General features: G+C 44.3%; 1 protein-coding gene across 1 annotated transcript in view; it reads right to left on the bottom strand.

Moving 5' to 3' along the window:
* The window catches only part of LOC145396553 (teneurin-m-like), a 1,418,848-nt gene that overhangs the window by 1,145,554 nt on the left and 254,303 nt on the right, over window positions 1–18,991 (bottom strand). The window contains exon 16 of the mRNA XM_080269929.1: window positions 7,151–7,576. Within this exon, the coding sequence (XP_080126055.1) occupies window positions 7,151–7,576 (426 nt within the window). The remainder of the gene's footprint in view (window positions 1–7,150; window positions 7,577–18,991) is intronic.

The following is an 18,991-nucleotide window of genomic DNA, read 5'->3' on the forward strand; positions in this document are numbered from 1 at the left end:
AAGGAAAAAAGTATAGGGAAGGGAAGTGTGGAGGGTTGGAGATGTCTAAGGAGAGGGAAGACAGAGGTAGAGAAAAGGGTGACTCCTTAGGGGAAAGGGAGGAGACGTGAGGAGGAAGGATCAGAGAAATTACCAATATGCCGGGAATCGAACCCGGGACTCTCAGGTGAGAGCCAGGCAGCATACCACTACACCTGTGTAAAAAATACAGGTTCTCTCTTCATGAGGAGGAAGGAGTTGAGAGAGGTAGGGAAGGAGTGCAGTCGTGAGGAGAGACAGTGGTAGAAAGATCAGTACATCTTGAAATTAACACTCATTTACTTGCCCTAATCTTGGCAAAATTGTCTGAGGCCAGCCCTATTAGCAGTTATGTTATTTGACGTGGCCATGGAAGAGTTAGTGGAGACAGTTTCAACTCTCCCGTGCTCCTCTACGCAGCCTCAACCGAACTGAATCGTCTGGTGTTCGCGAGAATAAAATAGCAGAACTGACATGGTCATTAGCCTAGAGGATAAATTAACACAGCATCAATTCTTTCACTCAGGTGACGAATTCTACTGGTTTATTCTTGCTACTTCCAAACGTTTTCACTAAACTTGGAATGGAACTCTAATAGTGAACAGTTAAGTGGAGGCTATTATTGTCTAACTCCTCAAATTCGAGAAGGGTTTCCTGCCTAGAATAAAGTCGTCTGAAAGTAGCAAGAGTAAGCCAGTAACTGACATCACTTGAATTAGTGGGTAACACTTTCAGGCTCAATTGAATAAATCATCTGGTGTTAGCCACAGTAATGCAGTAAAGCTGCATCGGGAGGCTGTTGGATCTCTTAACCAAATATCAGTTTTCACTTGGTAGCCTACCTAGGTACTATTCCTGCTTTATCTTTATCTTCCAAAATATAAAATGATCATAACGCGCCAGTTTCCCCTCCAACATCGCATCACATTCTAAAAATTTTGTATTATATAAATAAATGAACATATGTAGAAATAATTTTTTGCCTCAACTTTCTCCGTCGCCAACCCTAATGACTCCCCTAAGCATGCCCCAAGGATCACAACCTTCCTATAATGGCTTTCAAAGTACCGTACCAAACATTCATAAAGACATTTATTAACACATTTATAGTATTTACAAGAACTGTGAGGTAATAGGTGGGGGCGCTGCCTACTTCTCGCTACATTTCTATCATTCTTTTTCTGTTTGTCCTCCTCTCTTCCAGTTTCTCCCCTCCTTCCTGTCACTTATTTTTTCCACATCAGGTGGGTCTACACTGAGTGACAAGCCAAATGGTTGCCTGTAACTCAGGAAACAATTTACAATGCTGGGTGGTAACAATATAGCCAAGTAACGGGGTTACTTTGAACATACTATGGTGCCCCAGTTAACTGAATGGAGACGCAAATGCGGCGTCCACCCAGGAACCAAAGCTCCCACACGAATACCAGCGAGTGTCAGCTGCATGGGAACATTGGTTCACTACACAGGATGGCCCTTCAAGGGTTGATGCATGCCTCTGGTTGATGAGTCTGCTCGATCAGACAGACTGGGGTAGCACAACAGCAATAACATGAACTGTGACAGTATTAAGTCTAAGAAAAACTGTTATATATATATATATATATATATATATATATATATATATATATATATATATACTGTATATACATATATATATATATATATATATATATATATATATATATATATATATATATGTATATACAGTATATATATATATATATATATATATATATATATATATATATATATATATATATATATATATATATATATATATATATATATATATATATATACTGTATATATACTGTATATATATATATATATATATATATATATATATATATATATATATATATATATATATATATATATATATATATATATTTTTATTTAACGAAATGTAAGAAAAAAAAATTCTTGCAAAGGACCATCTCCAAGAACTGTAACAGAACTAACAGCTGATGAGCTGATCAGTTGTACTGCATTTAACACTCATAAAGTAACGTGGGGGTCGAGAGGTGGCAAGGCCGGTGTGTGGGGTGGGATGAGGGCCCTTGGGGTGGCTAGGGGTTGGGGCATCTGGGGTCTGGAGGGCAGGGCAATGGGGACAGATAAGTTTTAAGGACTAAAAGGTCGAGGCTTAGGGGGAGTGGTTCAGTCTTCCTTGGCTACTCCAGCTTTCCTTGTTCTCTCCTTGCAGTTCAAGGGTTGAACTTGCCTTTCCTGCTCATTTCTGAGCTGCACGGGGCCTCTCCTCCCCATGTGTATTCGTGTGTTTGTTGACACCCAGTTTTCCCCCACTCAGTTTCAGGTTGACAACTCTGGCCTGAGGCCAGCCTGCGGATGTCGAGGGTCCTCTGAAAGGCCAGCTGAAGCTACTGCAACTCCCATACCCCATGTGCAGAGGAAGAGGATGCTGATTCAATCAAAGTTGCACAAGTCGAATAATGATGTGGCTGTTAATCTGGGTTCTGTCACCAACGGAGAGATTGTGACACGGCTACCTCTTCACACCCTGGCCTGTTGCCTAACGACCCTATGTGTAATGCTTTTCCAGAAACAGACGGTTTTAGTATCACGAGGACAAATATGGCTCCATGGAACAAGGTACAGGCAGATGGCCAGGCGACTGCCTCCACCTAGCACATAGCCTACCAGCCCTGTCAAGTTCATCTATGAAGAAAAGTGAGGCGGCCTCACCAGCGCTACCTACCACGTGGCTCTTTGAATGGTGGGAGGCATTCACATCATCTCTAACCTCTTCTTCAGATTGACATGCCCTGCATAAAGGGTAACTGGCTACAAAAAAGAAGTGGGACAGTGAGTCCTCATCCCAGTCCCCTTGTTTACACTATTAACGCCTGGACTGACACAGCAACATGTGGCTGGGGGATTCCCAGATAAGCTTGTTATACCACTGCTCCTCCTTGCTGCATCAGAGGTAGTGCCGCCACTTCACACCATCCACTCCCACTCACCAACAACCACACTTCCCAGACCGTAGAGATGCGAAGAGGCGCAATCATCAATGCAGATCTTGTTCACAGCCATCATTAACTCACTTCAGTGCCACTCAACCCCAGTCATAACTCCTCTCCCCAGCTTATTGAAGTTAAAGAATCTAGTTTGCCAGGGATAAATAAGACCCTATGGCACGCAGGTATCAGGCTTCTGAGCCCAAGCATCCTCAGCATGCCCATTTACATCACCAGACTCACCTAGACGGGACAGTGCCAGTTCTACAGACCTAGCCCTTCCAGCACCACCTAGCACTCACAGCAATGCCTTTCTCCCCCTTGTGGTAGGGTCATCACCTCTCTCCTTCAGCAGGTTCGAGTAAGTGCTGCCTCTCCCCCCTTCTCTAGGTCTTCCCTCCAGATTGGAATCGGTGCTTCTCCTCAGCCTCCTCAGGTTGGAGCCAGCATTATCTCTCCCCTTCACCTGGTCGGCACAAGCACTACCTCTCCCCCTCCCCAGGTCGGAGCCAGCACTATCTCTCCTCTGCACCTGAGTGAAGCCAATGCTTCTGCTTCCCATCTTCTCTCTTAAGTCTGGGCATTCCATACTCTCAGGCATTCTCCCGCAGAGAGGAGCTCCAGGGAGCTGTGAACTCCCAACTCTTCCTGCCATTGATACTGGTGGACATAACTGATACCAGTCATAAATTAGATCAGCTTTTTAGTTACCAATTATTTTATCTTCTCAGTATTCAGGTAAACCAGTTACTGGAGCATAAATCGCCAATTACTGTCTGTGTTTGGTAACCGATTTTTTACAAAGTAGTTACTATATAGTACAATTTTGAAATATCAGAGATGAATAATAAAATATAAAAGATTAATAGAATAAATTTCCTGAAAGCCGAATTCATAAGATTACTCCCTAATTATTGTAAACAGTCAATATTTTCTATCTCAGAAGAGGGAAAGGAGGTCCGGATGATGATAATGAAAGAGATAGATAGATAGATAGATAGATAGATAGATAGAGAGAGAGAGAGAGAGAGAGAGAGAGAGAGAGAGAGAGAGAGAGATCAATTATCCAGAGCAATTCACCCAACCCCCACGCCTGATACTGCAGAACGACGGATATTGCATAGGTGCCCTCATTCGGCTATCCATTCGGCATTAGGCCCGATAATGTGTCACTGTCTCGAACCTCTATCCTAAAACTTTCCATTATATTATCCATAAGTAAAAGTTTAAAATCAAGAATAAAATACAATACAGTACTGACACAGAACATATAGTACTGTACAGCAGTGGTTCCCAAACCCATGGTCGCAACCCAAATGAGGGTCGCAAGGATGTTCCTGAGGGTCGTGGGATGGTTTGAAAACAAAATAACAGTCCTAATAAAAATAAGAAAGTAAATATTGAAAGTGGAAAATAGTGAAATATATTTACAGCACAAAATTGGAGTATAAAGCAACACTGAGGCTCTGGAAGAGGGAAATGGTTGTGAATAATACAGCATCGATAAATGTATGAAAACTCCTAAAGTATTCGAGACTGTTCATGTCCAATACTTGTACGCTGAGGCAGCTGGAGCCTGACGCAAATGTAGTATCTTTTCTTACTTCTTTCGTTGCTGTGTTGGATGACTGACATGCTGTGATACGCAGTTATCATAATGTAAGTTTTGTTTGCCTCTTTCTTTTATTTACTGTGATTGCCAAGCTAATTCACGAGTAGTATGGCTGTTTAATAGTCTGATAGAGGAAACGGCTTAAGCCTGGGAATTTTCACTCAAGGAAGGAAACTTGCTAATGATTAGATCTATTGTTATGACTGGTATGATAAGGTTGGTAAATTCTACACGAGTGTGTTTTACTATTTCTATCTATCATCCAATCCTACATTGGCCCATGAGGAGCGTAGGAGCCAGGGGCTAGGCAGTTGGTCTCGACATTTAAGATGAGTGACTAGCCTCACTCATCCCTGAGTGGCATTACATGAGCAATCAACCCCAACCACCCCTTAGATATAAACCTTCACCGGCTCAATCCGACTGGAGTGCAATAATTACCCACTAAACCACCAGGTGCCAAAATTTGGCCATATGGTTACCACCCAACATAGTAAATGGTTTCCTGGTGTACAGGAAACCATTTGGCTTGTCACTCAGTGTAGAGTTTCCCACAGGCAGAAGGAAAAGGAAAGAATGAAGGAAAGAAAGACAGAAGAGGATGGATGGAAAGAAGGATAGAAGAGAGGAGAGGGCACCGAGAGCAGCACTACATCGAGTGAGTGGATGGTGAGCGCCCCCACCTACCACATAGTGTGTTTTACAATTAAAGTTATTATCATTGAGCTTGCGGGTGAGCATTTGTGAATAAGTGAAAAAAGTATGTGACAGAACAGTGTATGGTGCAGAGATGAGGGTAGGCTACTCATATTGGGTATTCAAATTCGAATGCATTCGAATTCAGTACTTATAGCCATGTTTTGTCATCCAAGCTGGAGCTTGGGATGTGAAGTACGTCTTGGGGTGCTTGGTTTCAGTCCGCAAAAACAGTCGAGGATATGTAGAACCAAAAAATTACACGTGCTGATCACAAAGTGAACTGAGGGGTTCGCCGAAGAGGATCTTCTGACGAATATGCAACTTACATGGAGCCATTATTTATGCTGAACTGGCCCTATATGTCATTAATATTAGCCACCTGTGCCCTAATTTTATGTACATTGTGCTAATTTCATGATATTTATACATGTCCTTGCTGGCCAATCTCACTCTTCCCAAGCTACACCAAGACTGCTCCTGAACACACCTGGGTGAGCTATGAAGACGGTCTTGGTTTTGATGACAAATGCTTGGGCCAGCTTCGTATCACTTTGGCCGACAAAAACGGCGCAGCTTGGTTTCTCCGAAGATGGCTTCGAATCCGATCCGCCAGCTTGGACGACAAAAATGCGGCTTATGTTTATTTTTTATTCAAATTATTCTTATATCTTGGTATTTGTATTTACATTCAAATTCATGGGCAGAGTGCTCATATGCATCTAATAGTTATATATATAAATTGGCGAATTGTTGCAAATTTGTTATCAGAAATAACTATCCATTTGACTGCTAATTCCTGTTTGAAAGCATAGAGGTATACTCGTATATAGTATTCTGAGAATAATTTTCATTGCATACTTTATGTATTATTATTATTATTATTATTATTATTAAATGCCGGGAATAGTTACTGAGGGCAGCACAACACCCCAGGGAGGAGCCTACGGAGGGGCAGACAGAGCACAACACAACCATGGGTGACAGGGACATAAATCTGTCCGGGCTGAGCGCCCCTATGGCCTGGAACTCGCCCACTGCCACCATAGCAGGAAACGGAGACTACCCTTTGGGTGAGCTGACCCTCGATAGGATCAGGGTGGAGCTACTTCCTTATCTCCAAGCAGCACCCCAATGACAGCCAGCAGCCATGCCCTTTGTGAGACGGCCAGTAGCTGCTCAGACCTCCTAGAGACGGCTGGTAGCTGCTTGGAAGGCTTCCCAGAGACGGCCTGCAGCTGCTCAGCCCTGCAGGAGATGGCCAGTAGCCGCTTCTCCCTAAGAGCGATGGCCTGTAGCCGGGCTCAGGCGACAGCCTGTAGCCACGCCCTTAAAAGGCCACGGCCTGTAGCTGGGCCACAGGCAATGGCCAGTAGCCACGCCCGTCGGCAGGAGACGGCCTCCAGCCGCTCCTCATCATCATGTCATCCTCTATAAGGGGCTCAGGTGACGGTCGGTAGCCACGCCTACAGGCAAGCGACAGCCGGTAGCCGCACTTCGCCTGTATCCCTGTCAGGGAGTCAGGCCCAAGCGATGGCCGGTAGCCGTGCTTACGACGGAGGGATGGCCGGTAGCCACCCTCATTTCATTGCCCACGGGAACCCAGCGACGGCCGGCAGCCCTGCCGGGGAGAAGCACCAAAACCCCTCGCCCCGTGACTCCACCACGAGAGGGCGTTCTGCCATCAGTACTGCCGACCGGCGGGGGTGCAGACGACCCTACTGTCCACCACCAGCGAGGCAACCTTCAGGAGGAAGGCCTCAGCTTCGAGGATCCGTGGAGAGGCCCTGAATTATCTCCAGGGCTATTCTCCACACAGCCAGCTCCAGAGGGACCCTACCTGATGGACTCCTACAGAGGCCGACACTGCAGCCCACCCCTGATGACGTCTCCGACAGCAGGAGACCGCAGCTGACGGGCCCCCAAGGCCGCCCCCAGGACCCCTGGGTGAGATCACTCCCCATCCTGACGCAGACGACAGGCACCTGAGTGAGCACTTCAGGAAACTCTTTGGCCCCAGTCCCAAGGGCTGGACCCCAGTTCCCAGCCCCAACAATGTGGGGCCCTTCGCCGCACACAGCCCCGGACGAGAGAAGACGTCCCTACAAGTGATCCCATGGCCGCAGAACATGGAGGCCCCTGGCGGAGCACAGCCCCCTTCAGGAGCCGGACTGTGAGCTCTCTCACTGGCCTTCGCTAATGCCGCCACCCTGTCCAGTCCCGACAGTGAGTGACAATGGAAGTGAAGTGACAGGGAAACAGTGACCTAGACATCAGGCAATGTGTTAGAATACTAGAGGGAAACTAAGTCCAAATTCTATTAGTGTGACAGTGCTGGAAATATAGACCAACAGTGAAACACTGACCTAAACATCGGACAGTGTATTAGAATACTAGAAGGAAACTAAGCCCAGATTCTATCAGTGTCACAATACTGGAAGTATAAACCAACAGTGAAACAGTGACAGGGCGAGAGAAGCCAAGCAGTGATTACAGTGACCTGCGTGAATGTGTATCTCAGTTCTAGTAATATAATTCTTCCGTGACATAAGACCTATAGCCATGCTACCTATTCCAACCACAGTGTAAATTCCCTTCGAAGTTACAGTCACTGATTCCCCTGCCCAACACCTTAAGTGCTGTTCATTGTACTATACATTTTTATCCTGAACTATTGTCTCAACAGAATCCTGCGAGACACTGCAACTTCCGATCTCAATACATGTTATGTAATTACCTAGATTCTTGTTTGTGACATCTACCTGTTCCACATGTAGAATTTATCAATATACGTGTAAGGTTGTTGCCCTGAGTTTTTGTGCCCTGTGTCCCTCTTTGTTTACTAAGCTCCGGTCTAGAAAGGGAACCCAGCTGCAGAATAGGCGTTCAAGGGAGGGGAGGCCGACCCTTAAACACCTAGCAAAACAATTATTATTACCATCATCATCATCATTATTACTTAGTAGCAGTAGTAGTAGTTGCCGTAGTTGTAGTAGTTATGATTTTTTTAAAAATTAATTATACTGGTGATCTCTAGTTTTCAATCTGTCTCCTAACATATTTCGAAAAATAAATAAATAAATAATAAGTGTTATGCCACATTTGATATATATTGTTACGTCCTCGTCCCACATTGCCACAGGCTCCAACAGCAGTAGTACAGTACAGAAAGGACGTTGCCCAGTGAGTTGTTCTTCCTATGGACACCCTTTAGGTGTGCAGTACACAAGATCAGCTGAGGCAAAAATTAACACTGGCTCCTTAAAGTTCACTGTCTTCATTTTCCAAACAGTTCCACTTAATGCTTTCCAACTTCACTGTTCTTACAAACACTGGAGCTATACACACTTTACTACTGCTATCACAATGCTTCACAACACTTCACAGTTATCACACTTAATGCTTGACACTTCACTGTTTTCTCATGTACCAATGATATACTGTAGAAACATCAATAACCCGTCACTGTTTGCCACTGTTTTCACAAGTACCAAAAATATACAATCTTCACTGACAATAATTACACTTAATGCCTGCCAGCAACTCTTCACAAACTTCACTAACAGCACGGCACTGACACTACACTCAAATTGACTGCACTTCACACAAACTGACCTGAAACCCAACTGAACTCCAGACCGACTGACTGACTAATCTCTTCCCCATCCTTATATAGGCTTGCATTGTTCCAGAAACGTCTACATTATATGAGTATACTCTCGATGTGCAACAGTTGACAACTCGGAAACAGCCAAAAACATGCCAGTGTTGTCTTACATTATATAACACTAAATCATTAACCATACGAACTTATAAAACATAATTTAACAAGCAATCACTGAAATAAAACATTGTAAAGAAAAAGAGCGCAAAAATAAATGCATAGCTTACGAAATAAGTATGCTCTCAAACAGCGGGGAAACCGGCAACTCTGATGACTTGTACAGGAACTTACCGTATGAGAAACGTCTCGAAGGTACGAGACTACCTAACTGGCAAATCCCCCTTCATAACACTATCCACTCCCTAGTTCTTTGTCGTCCCGACAAAACTACACAGTATATACAAACATAAACCTTAATCCTAATGAAACATCCAGCTGTACACAAAATAATCCTTCAACTTATCAGGTCTTCTTCTATGCCGCTTCCAACGATGTCCTTGTTCCTCCACACAGTCCACTCCACCTGGAAGGTCTTGGTTCTCATCTTGACACAGCACACATTACAGGTCCGACACCACTCTCCAACATCCTGATGCATGCCAATCCATTAGAACTTGTGTTGCAGCCAGCTTAAAATTGTCTTCACTCCCAGGTGCCCAGCAGTGATATGGATATAAGACTTATCCAAGATCTCAGACCTCATCTTCTTCAGAACCACCAGTTGCCAACACCCGCTGAGGCCGTTGGGCGTCTCTCCCTGATGCTCCAGTAGTCCGTTGCAATGAAGAAGGTCCCACTGACTCCAGCAGCTCCCAGTTGCAGGGCCCAACCTGGAAACTCCTCCCCATGATGGTCACACTGCACTCCGCTGCAGCCACTCCAGTACCAGTTGCAAATCTGCACCCTCCATCTGCATCTTCCCCAGGTCTTCTCCGTCCGATGCTGGCCCCATCACTACAGTACAGCAGCATTTCTTTCTATGATTCCCATTCCTACTACACTGCATGTCGTCTGTCTTTCTGTCTTCTTGCACACTATTCATCAAGGTTCTCTTGCATTTCTTTAGTGGTAGGTCTTCTGCAGCCTTCTGATCCGCATGTAACTCAAACTGTGCTCGGTAAGCTTCCCAAGATACTCTACCATCACTTTCTTGTGGTTTATTCTTAACTGGATCCCCATCATAGCCATGCACTTCACTGGTTTGGGGCCTAAAAACTGAGGCATCATAATTATGTCCAGGACTTGAACCTCCAACATTCTGATTATTCAACCCTACGATGCCATCTTCAGATGCCCAGGATCCGCCAAGATTCATCATACACTGTCCACTCCTTTCATATGCTCTCTGTACATTAATTTGAGGCTCAGCAGTGCAGTATTTCTCTACAGCCTCCATTTTCTCACTAATTATCTTCACATGGTAAACTACATGCTTCAACTGGTTATCTACATGCTGTCTGGACTCTATCACAATTCCCTCACTGATCTTCAGCTGGTTGTCCCCATGATGTTTGCACTCTGTCACTATTTCCTCACTAACTGTCTTCAACTGGTCATCTACATGCTATTTACACTCCATCACATTATTGCATACCTCATGCTTCTGCTGCTCTAGTTTGGCATCTAGTTCCTCCTTAAGCTATTGCTGTTCTTCCTTCATTTCCCCTATGAATGCATCTAGCTGTCCTTGCACCCTCGGTTGTAATTCTCTCTGTTGCTCCTCTGATGCCTCTTGAAGTTGCTTATATCGTTCTTTTTGTTCTTCACGTTGTGCCTCTAGTTGTTGCTTATTTGCCTGAAATAGTTCTTTGATTTCGTCCTGAACTCATTCAGTTCTTCGATTCGGGCCTGAAATTGTTCTTTGAGTTCTTTCTGTCCTTCATTCTGTGCTGCCTGTAGTTGGGCACTTTGTGCTTGTAGCTGTTCTGTAAATTCGTTCCTGAGCTCTTCATTTTGTGCCTCTAGTTGTTCACTCCGTGCCTGTATATGTGCTTGTAGTGCTTGTAATAGTTTCATAATTCCATCCAGCGATGCCTCTTCCTGCCTAGCTTGGCCTCTTGTCTGGACACCTTCTTGCTCCATGTCGAAGATAAGCCTCACTGCAGCCCTGAAATAATAATCCCACTCCTGACACCAGTGTTATGTCCTCGTCCCACACTGCCACAGGCTCCAACAGCAGTAATACAGCACAGAAAGGACGTTGCCCAGTGAGTTGTTCTTCCTATGGACAGCCTTTAGGTGTGCAATACACAAGATCAGGTGAGGCAAAAATAAACACTGGCTTCTTAAAGTTCACTGTCTTTATTTTCCAAATAATTCCACTTAATGCTTTCCAACTTCACTGTTCTCACAAACACTGGAGCTATACACACTTTACTACTGCTATCACAATGCTTCACAACACTTCACAGTTATCACACTTAATGCTTGACACTTCACTGTTTTCTCATGTACCAATGATATAGAAACATCAATAACCCGTCACTGTTTGCCACTGTTTTCACAAGTACCAAAAATATACAATCTTCACTTACAGTAATAACACCTAATGCCTGCCAGCAACTCTTCACAAACTTCATTAACAGCACTGCACTGACTCTACACTCAAACTGACTGCACATCACACAAACTGATCTGAAACCCGACTGAACTCCAAACCGACTGACTGACTGACTAATCTCTTCCCCATCCTTATATAGGCTTGCATTGTTCCAGAAACGTCTACATTCTACGAGTATACTCTCGATGTGCAACAGTTGACAACTCGGAAACAGCCCAAAACATGCCAGTGTTGTCTTACATTACATAACACTCTAAGTCATTAACAATATGATCTTAAACTACATAATTTAACAAGCAATCACTTAAATAAAACATTGTAATGAAAAAGAGCACAAAAATAAATGCATAACTTACGAAATAAGTATGCTCTCAAACAGCAGGCAAATTGGCAACTCTGATGACTCGTACAGGAACTTACGGTACGAGAAACGTCTCGAAGGTACGAAACTACCTAACTGGCAAATCGGCCTTCATAACTATATATATATATATATATATATATATATATATATATATATATATATATATATATATATATATATATATATATATATATATATATATATATATATATATATATATATATATATATATATATATATATATATAATGCGTTTCGCTAGCAGACAGCTGAGGTTAATGGCAGAACACAGTAGTTTCTGGATTTCTTGACATTTTTTCAGGCTTCCTTTGGTTTAATTTCTCTCATCCTCTAAATTGGCTTAACAAATCTATCCCATGTGCTCCAACACATTACGCAGCTACAGTAACATGAGTGTACTGGCTTAAACGATTCTCAGTTGGTGTCCTCCATTAATATATGATATCTCTCCACTGCATATTTCAATTTTACTTGCATTGCTGTTTGTGTCATTACAAGATGCATTTTATTAGAACCCTAGTTGTCCAATAACAAAATGCGTTTCACTAAATTATAAGTTTCGTTAGTGGACACTACATACCTCATATACATGGGCGTACCTAGAGATTTGGGGAACCGGGGGGCTAGGTTCTTTGCGGGGTCCCCCTAGAGATTTGGGGGCCCGGGGGGCTAGGTTCTTTGCGGGGCCCTCCCTCCTGGAGGGTGGGCCCTGCAAAGAACCTAGCCCCCCTAATTCTCAAAACTCATCTAATATCTCAGCCGGGATTGTCGGGATGATATATATATATATATATATATTAAATATTAATAAAAAAGCTTGTAAATTTTTAAGGCTTTTTGGGGCCACCCTCAATTGGGGGCCCGGGGGGCAGTTTCAAACAGCCCCCCACCCCTCTCAGGTACGCCACTGGCTATATATTCATTTCAGGTTTGAATTTAAGAGAGAACGATGGCTCAGTGCAAACAACAAGTGCAGTATAAAACAAGAAAGAACAGGTAAGACAAAGTCGGACCGCTGCTCCTTCTGGCTCAGCTTTTTCTTTGGAGAAAGCTTTCTTGGTATACTTTGAAGCGGCATGGCGTATTGCACAGTGCAAAAACCTCATAACATTGGAGAGGAACTGGTCAAGCCAGCAGCAGTAGCTATGGTGAAAACAATTTGTGAAACAGATGTTGCTAGGAAGGGTGAATTGGTGCCACTTTCTAACAACAGCATCAAACGTCAAATGGATCTCATGCTGTTAGATATTTTGGATCAACTAATTGTACTATTAAAAGTAGAAGTTTCATTGCAGATAGATGAATCTGTGGACATTGTTGCCAAACCTCAACTCAGGGTTTTTGTGACGTTCAGAGATGGTAGAATTCTGAAGGAATTTATGTTCTGTTGTGCCCTGCCAACCGCCACCGCTGGAGGAGACATCTTTGTTATAGTGGACAGTTTTTTCAAGAAACACATAGACTGGTTGGACTGTTTGGCTGTGTGTACTGATGGAGCTCCATCTGTGATGGGAAGTCATGTACGTTCTGCCACGAATTAAAAAAGAAAACACAGATGTCATAATACTGTAATTCACTGTTTCTTTCATCAGGAAAACTTGTCCTCTCAAAATCTCCAGCAGGAGCTCCATGTAGTTCTGAATGATATTATCCGAACTGTGAATTTTATCAAGGTCAGAGATCTGAACTCATGCATTTTCCATAAAATGTGTGAAGAGACTGGGTCACATGACCAGGACTTACTTTTCCATGCTGATGTCCGCTGGCTGTCTCAAGGGCACATCCTTGGACGGGTTATTGAACTGAAAACTAAAATAAAAGTTTTTCTCCAGGAAAAGAAGCATAAGCTGGCTGATTGCTTCAAATATACTGCTTGGGTGGCAAAGCTAACTTATTTAGGCGACATCTTCAAGCACCTGAATGAACTGAACTCAGACATGCAAGACCGAAGTCAAACTATGGTGGGCATCAGTGAAAAAATTGCATCGTTCAGGAAGAAACTTGCAGTTTGGAGAGAAAGATTAGCCAGGGAAAAAACAGCTGCTTTTCCACAGCTGAGTGCATTGCTCAAAGATTCGTCAGCAGTAGCCCTTGCTGATGTTATAGTGTTTTTTCAAGATCATTTGAAGAAGTTTCAGGAGGAAATGGACAGATATTTGTCGGAAAATGTCGACCTGTGTCAACATAGCTGGGTCAGGAATGTGTTCGGTGTGAACGTCAGTGAAGCTGGAGGAGATATCCCAGGTTTTCAAGCAGAATTTATAAATCTCCAGGAAAATCAGATGCAGAAGTAACGTTTTGCAAGTCTCTCGTACTCTGAACTCTGGGCTCAATTCAAGGATAAGCCTATTCTGACTCGTGAGGCTGAAAAGGCTCTTCTCCCTTTTCCAGCCATATTCCTCTGAGAACAAAGATTTTCAGCTCTTGTGACGATCAGGACTACCTCAAGGAATCGTCTGGATCCTCAGCATGATTTGCATTGTGCTCTATCTATCATCATAAGCCGAATCTGGAAGAACTCACCCATAAAGTGGAGGAACATCATGATAGCCACTAAATGTTTTCTTCCTGTTCAATCTTAGCAATGAAGTCCATTTGAAGAAAGTCATCATCATCATCATCATCATCATCATCCGGACCTCCTTTCCCACCCTAGGGTGATCATAGAAAAGCATCATCATGGTGACCACAATTTTTGTTTACTAAATTTATCAGCAAAGGATCAGTAGTCAGAAGGGCTCACTCCTGATTCAGCATCATAGTTGGTAGTCAAAAATTTGTTTTTCTTTGCTTGCCTATTTGTGCAATAAATTACGGTTATACACACACACACACACACACACACACACACACACACACACACACACACACACACACACACACCGCTCGCTGGTGCAGTGGTAACGTTCTCGCTTGCCAACTAGTAGACGGGAGTTCGCGCCTCGCTCGGGTTGCGAAAAGTTTCACTGACGAAGTGGGTGGTTACTGTCCCCCTAGAGCAAGGGGACGGGTGTGTGCGCGTGTGAAGGTCACAGCCTTGCCCTTAGATCGGACTATATGAGCTCTCAGCTCCCTTCTGGAGGGTAAAAAGCTGACGATCACGACCATCAAGTGATCCTGACCGACCCAGTGAATTACACACACACACACACACACACACACACACACACACATATATATATATATATATATATATATATATATATATATATATATATATATATATATATATGATATTGTCCATCACTAGTGGCCAACCCACATTTCTCATCCTGACATGTCGTCTTGCTGGGTTCTGCCAAGGCGGGAAGTGCTCACTAGCCCCTCGGGGCCATGACTGTTCCATCCCCGGACCCTGCCAGGTGACAAGAGGAGGAGGGGGAAGGGGGAATGCTCTCTGGATGCAGCCACCCCGCCTTCTCGTCCTGCTGGATTTGCTGAGGAACAGTGAAGAACGTGCCCGACAAACATGAACAGGAACGTCATTTGGGGTAGTCCTAAACACCACATGAACAAGTATCTTAAGGTATGCACTTAGGAGTGCCTTTATTATACAGCTGCATGACTGCTCCAGCCTGTATTCACGTACTCGGCAGGTTGTACAGACTCCACGAGAGAAACTGGCCACTCTGCCTCAAAATACAATGGCCAGGAGTGGCCTGTTTCATTTGGAAAGCATGCCATACTATCAGCTCGTTTTCTGTCTGATGACATCTGGCTTGTTGTTGTTGTTGTTTTAGATTCGTTCATCTATATAATTTTAGTATGGACACGGGCACATGAAGTCCGTCGGTAGAATAGGCGAATTAGGTGCGAGGTTGAAAGGTGGGGGGGATGGCTGCTGCTGCCGCTGCTGGTGGTGGTGGGCAGCTGCTGCTGCTGGGCTTCTGTGTATCTGGGCTGCTGTTGCTGCTGCTGCTGCCGGGCTGCCGCCGCTGGTGGCCTGCTGCTGCTGCTGCTGCCACTACGGTTGGGCTGCTGCTACTGCTGTAACCGCACCGGCCCCCCGAACCCTGAATCTGGCTTCCTTCTAGCAAATGCTGTGTTCAAGCCTAACTCAGCCACCCACTAGCTGAACTATGGGGTAGTATTGCAGATTTCACTCCGAGCTAGAACCCTTGGATATTGCTTCCTGCTGTACTTGATATTACTGTGTGCACTCTAGTGATTATATATGGGTGCTACCTATCTAACTAATGAAGCTAAGGCTAGTATTCTCGCCTGGAAACAGGAGAACATCCCTATCATAGAAATAGCACAACAAACAAAATGGTCAGAACGGTCGGTGAGGAGAGTGCCCTTGGCCTGATACCAAATGTCCTGCCAAGAAAACCTTGTCCAGGACAACATCGCATGACACCGAAGGCTTCAGGTGCATGAGGTGCTTAAAACTCCTAATATTACGGTTGCACAGCTCATAATCATCCCAAGCTCCTACAAGCTGTCTTTATTCCTGCCATCAAACACCAGTTGCAAAAGGACCTGAAGCTGCTATCACGGTTACCAGCCAAGAAACCTCTTCTAACCAATAAAATGCACCTGAAACGCTTGACTTTGCAAGAAAATACAAAGATTGGACCTCAGAAGACTGGAAGAAGGTGATGTTCTCTGACAAGAGCATCTTTATGAGTTTTCATCCTCGTTTTAGTCGGGTAAGGAGGCCTTGCAACAACAGTCACTATGACCCCCTCTATAAACAGAAGACTATCAAGCACGGTGATTGTGTAACGGTGTAGAGCTGTTTTAGCAGGAAGATGGGAAGGGGAGGTCTATACTTTCTTCCTAATAACATGACGATGAATGCTAACCGGCATATGCAGGTGCTGAACAATCATCTCCTGCAATTTTATGACATTCATGGTTGCACGCATTTTATGCAGGACTCTGCCACTGGTCACAATGCAAACAGGGTTATGAAATTCCTCTCATATTATGACACTGAAGTGCTGGATTGGACATGTAACTCTCTGGATTTGAATTCTATCGAAAATGCATGGAATTAAATGAAGAACAAGGCGATAAAATTATATGAAGGACAAGCTTACAACATGTAACACTTCATCACTGTTTTGTCTTATGGATGATTTACAACATGTGGGCAAAGGAGATGAATGCCGAATACCCCCAAAATTTAACAGAACGCATCCTCAAACGCCTCCAGATTGTAACTGAGGCCCAGGGCAACATGACCAAGTGTTAGGATGCCGTTGCACTGCATACTTTTTTGTGCATCATTAATATAATCCCTGGAGTGTGATTTTTGGTTACCTTATGCCCGATGTAGTCAGTTTCTTTTGCAGAGTCGGTACTTCACCACCCTGCTCGGTTCCACGTCTGCTTCACCTCACACCAGCTAAACAGGCTTTTCTTCCACCAATCACTTCACATTGGTTTTCTCTTCCCCATCATCCACTCCCCATTACTACACACCATCCTGTTCTGCACAGTCATGTGAGTGGGAAACAGATGAAGGATCTCGCCATAGGCAGCGCCGGATGCATCAAGAGCGCGATACGAACACACTATGAAGCCAGGGTGGCACCGTAGAGATCGCTGAATGATGGTACATGGAAGAGCTTGCATCACATTGCTTCCCTTCACCAGAGAAGTGACTAAGCAGCTTCATCAGCTGGAAAAGCTTGCACCACATTGCTTCCCCTCACCAGTGGAGGAGTGACTAAGTAGCTGCACCAGTTGGAAACCAAGCCCATGTAACAATACAGCTGTAAGTCATCTGCATAATAAATTTCTCATAATGGGGAGAAGGGTTCATTCTTCGGTCATCAGAATCCTCTAATCATTAATGACATGATGCCGTGTTGGATTGCCACAATACTTAGAGGCTCTTTTGGCCACAGCACATAACAGAATCACAAAAAGAAGCAGCCCACAAAGGCCCACCAGTCAGATCTCCGTTTTGCATCTGGTTCCTAGAGTAAGGATAGGTGTGGGGATACGGCATGTTTGTATTTCTCTGATGGGAAGTAGTCTGCCACTGCTCGCTCACAGTTGTAGAAATTATACAGCAAGCAAAGGGTCTCTCTTACAATGCAATACCAGTCAGGCTAGAGCTCTGCCCTCCATTTCTGTACAAAGTCTGGCTTGTACCTGGGAGAGGAGCTTCTTCATCTCTCCACCTGGACAAACCTCGTACAAGGAAAGAGTTGCAAGCCTGTCACCATACCAGTTCATTAGGAGGCGCTAAAAGTCTCCCTAGTAAAGTTATGGTACCGAGCCATGTCCCCAAGTTGCCTCTATTATACTACAGCAGGAAAAGAAAGGAGGAGAGGGGGGGAAGAGGGAAGGGGGAGGCTTGATGGAAAGTGAAGAGGTGGATGGCATGCTGCTCTACACCTGAGCACTTACATGCTCCTGTGCTTCCTACCGAGGCAGGTGAAATGCCAGCGTCCGGTAAGGGAAACTGAGAATCAGTCACTGAGAGTTTATAAAAGCAAGAAAGACTGATAGTCTGTTGGGCCCTTATGCAGTGGTTCATTTATCTACTGCATCCACGTGACGCAGATGGGATATTAGGTTGGAAAAGCCTAGCCACAAGAATCTTTGACTTCTGCTTTCCCATGCATCGAATCCGTGTGGGCGTTGCCACACCGAGATAGCTTAGTGAACACGCTGCATGGACGAGATATGCTAGCGAGGTGTTTAATTCACGTACCATGCAGATAACCTCCCCAACACTGTGCAGTTTGGCCATTTGATGTCAGTGTACGTTTGATGTGCCTCAGAGTGTCAATGATAGGACGTAAAGGATCTTACTATGTCTGAGAGCAGAGCAAAGAAAAAGCTTTCCTTCCCACATACTTCTTCATTCTGGCATTCGCCAGCCCGGTCTCTGTATCATATAAAACCACAGTACACTGTGCAACTGGAGTGCTGTGGTGACACAGTATCAGGGTTACGCATCATTTAGTGAATTTGCAGAGCAGGACATAGTGTGAGTACATTATAGTGCTCAGCAGGCCTCCAGTTAATGTTGAGTCCACAGCACAGTGCTCAGTAGGACTTCCATTGGATTTCACAGCAAACCTCCGTGCCTTTATGAATCCTCAGCACAG

Source organism: Coenobita brevimanus, chromosome 38 (genome assembly GCF_032717465.1).
Source record: "Coenobita brevimanus isolate Jiangsu-jjx chromosome 38, ASM3271746v2, whole genome shotgun sequence".
NCBI lineage: Eukaryota > Metazoa > Arthropoda > Malacostraca > Decapoda > Coenobitidae > Coenobita > Coenobita brevimanus.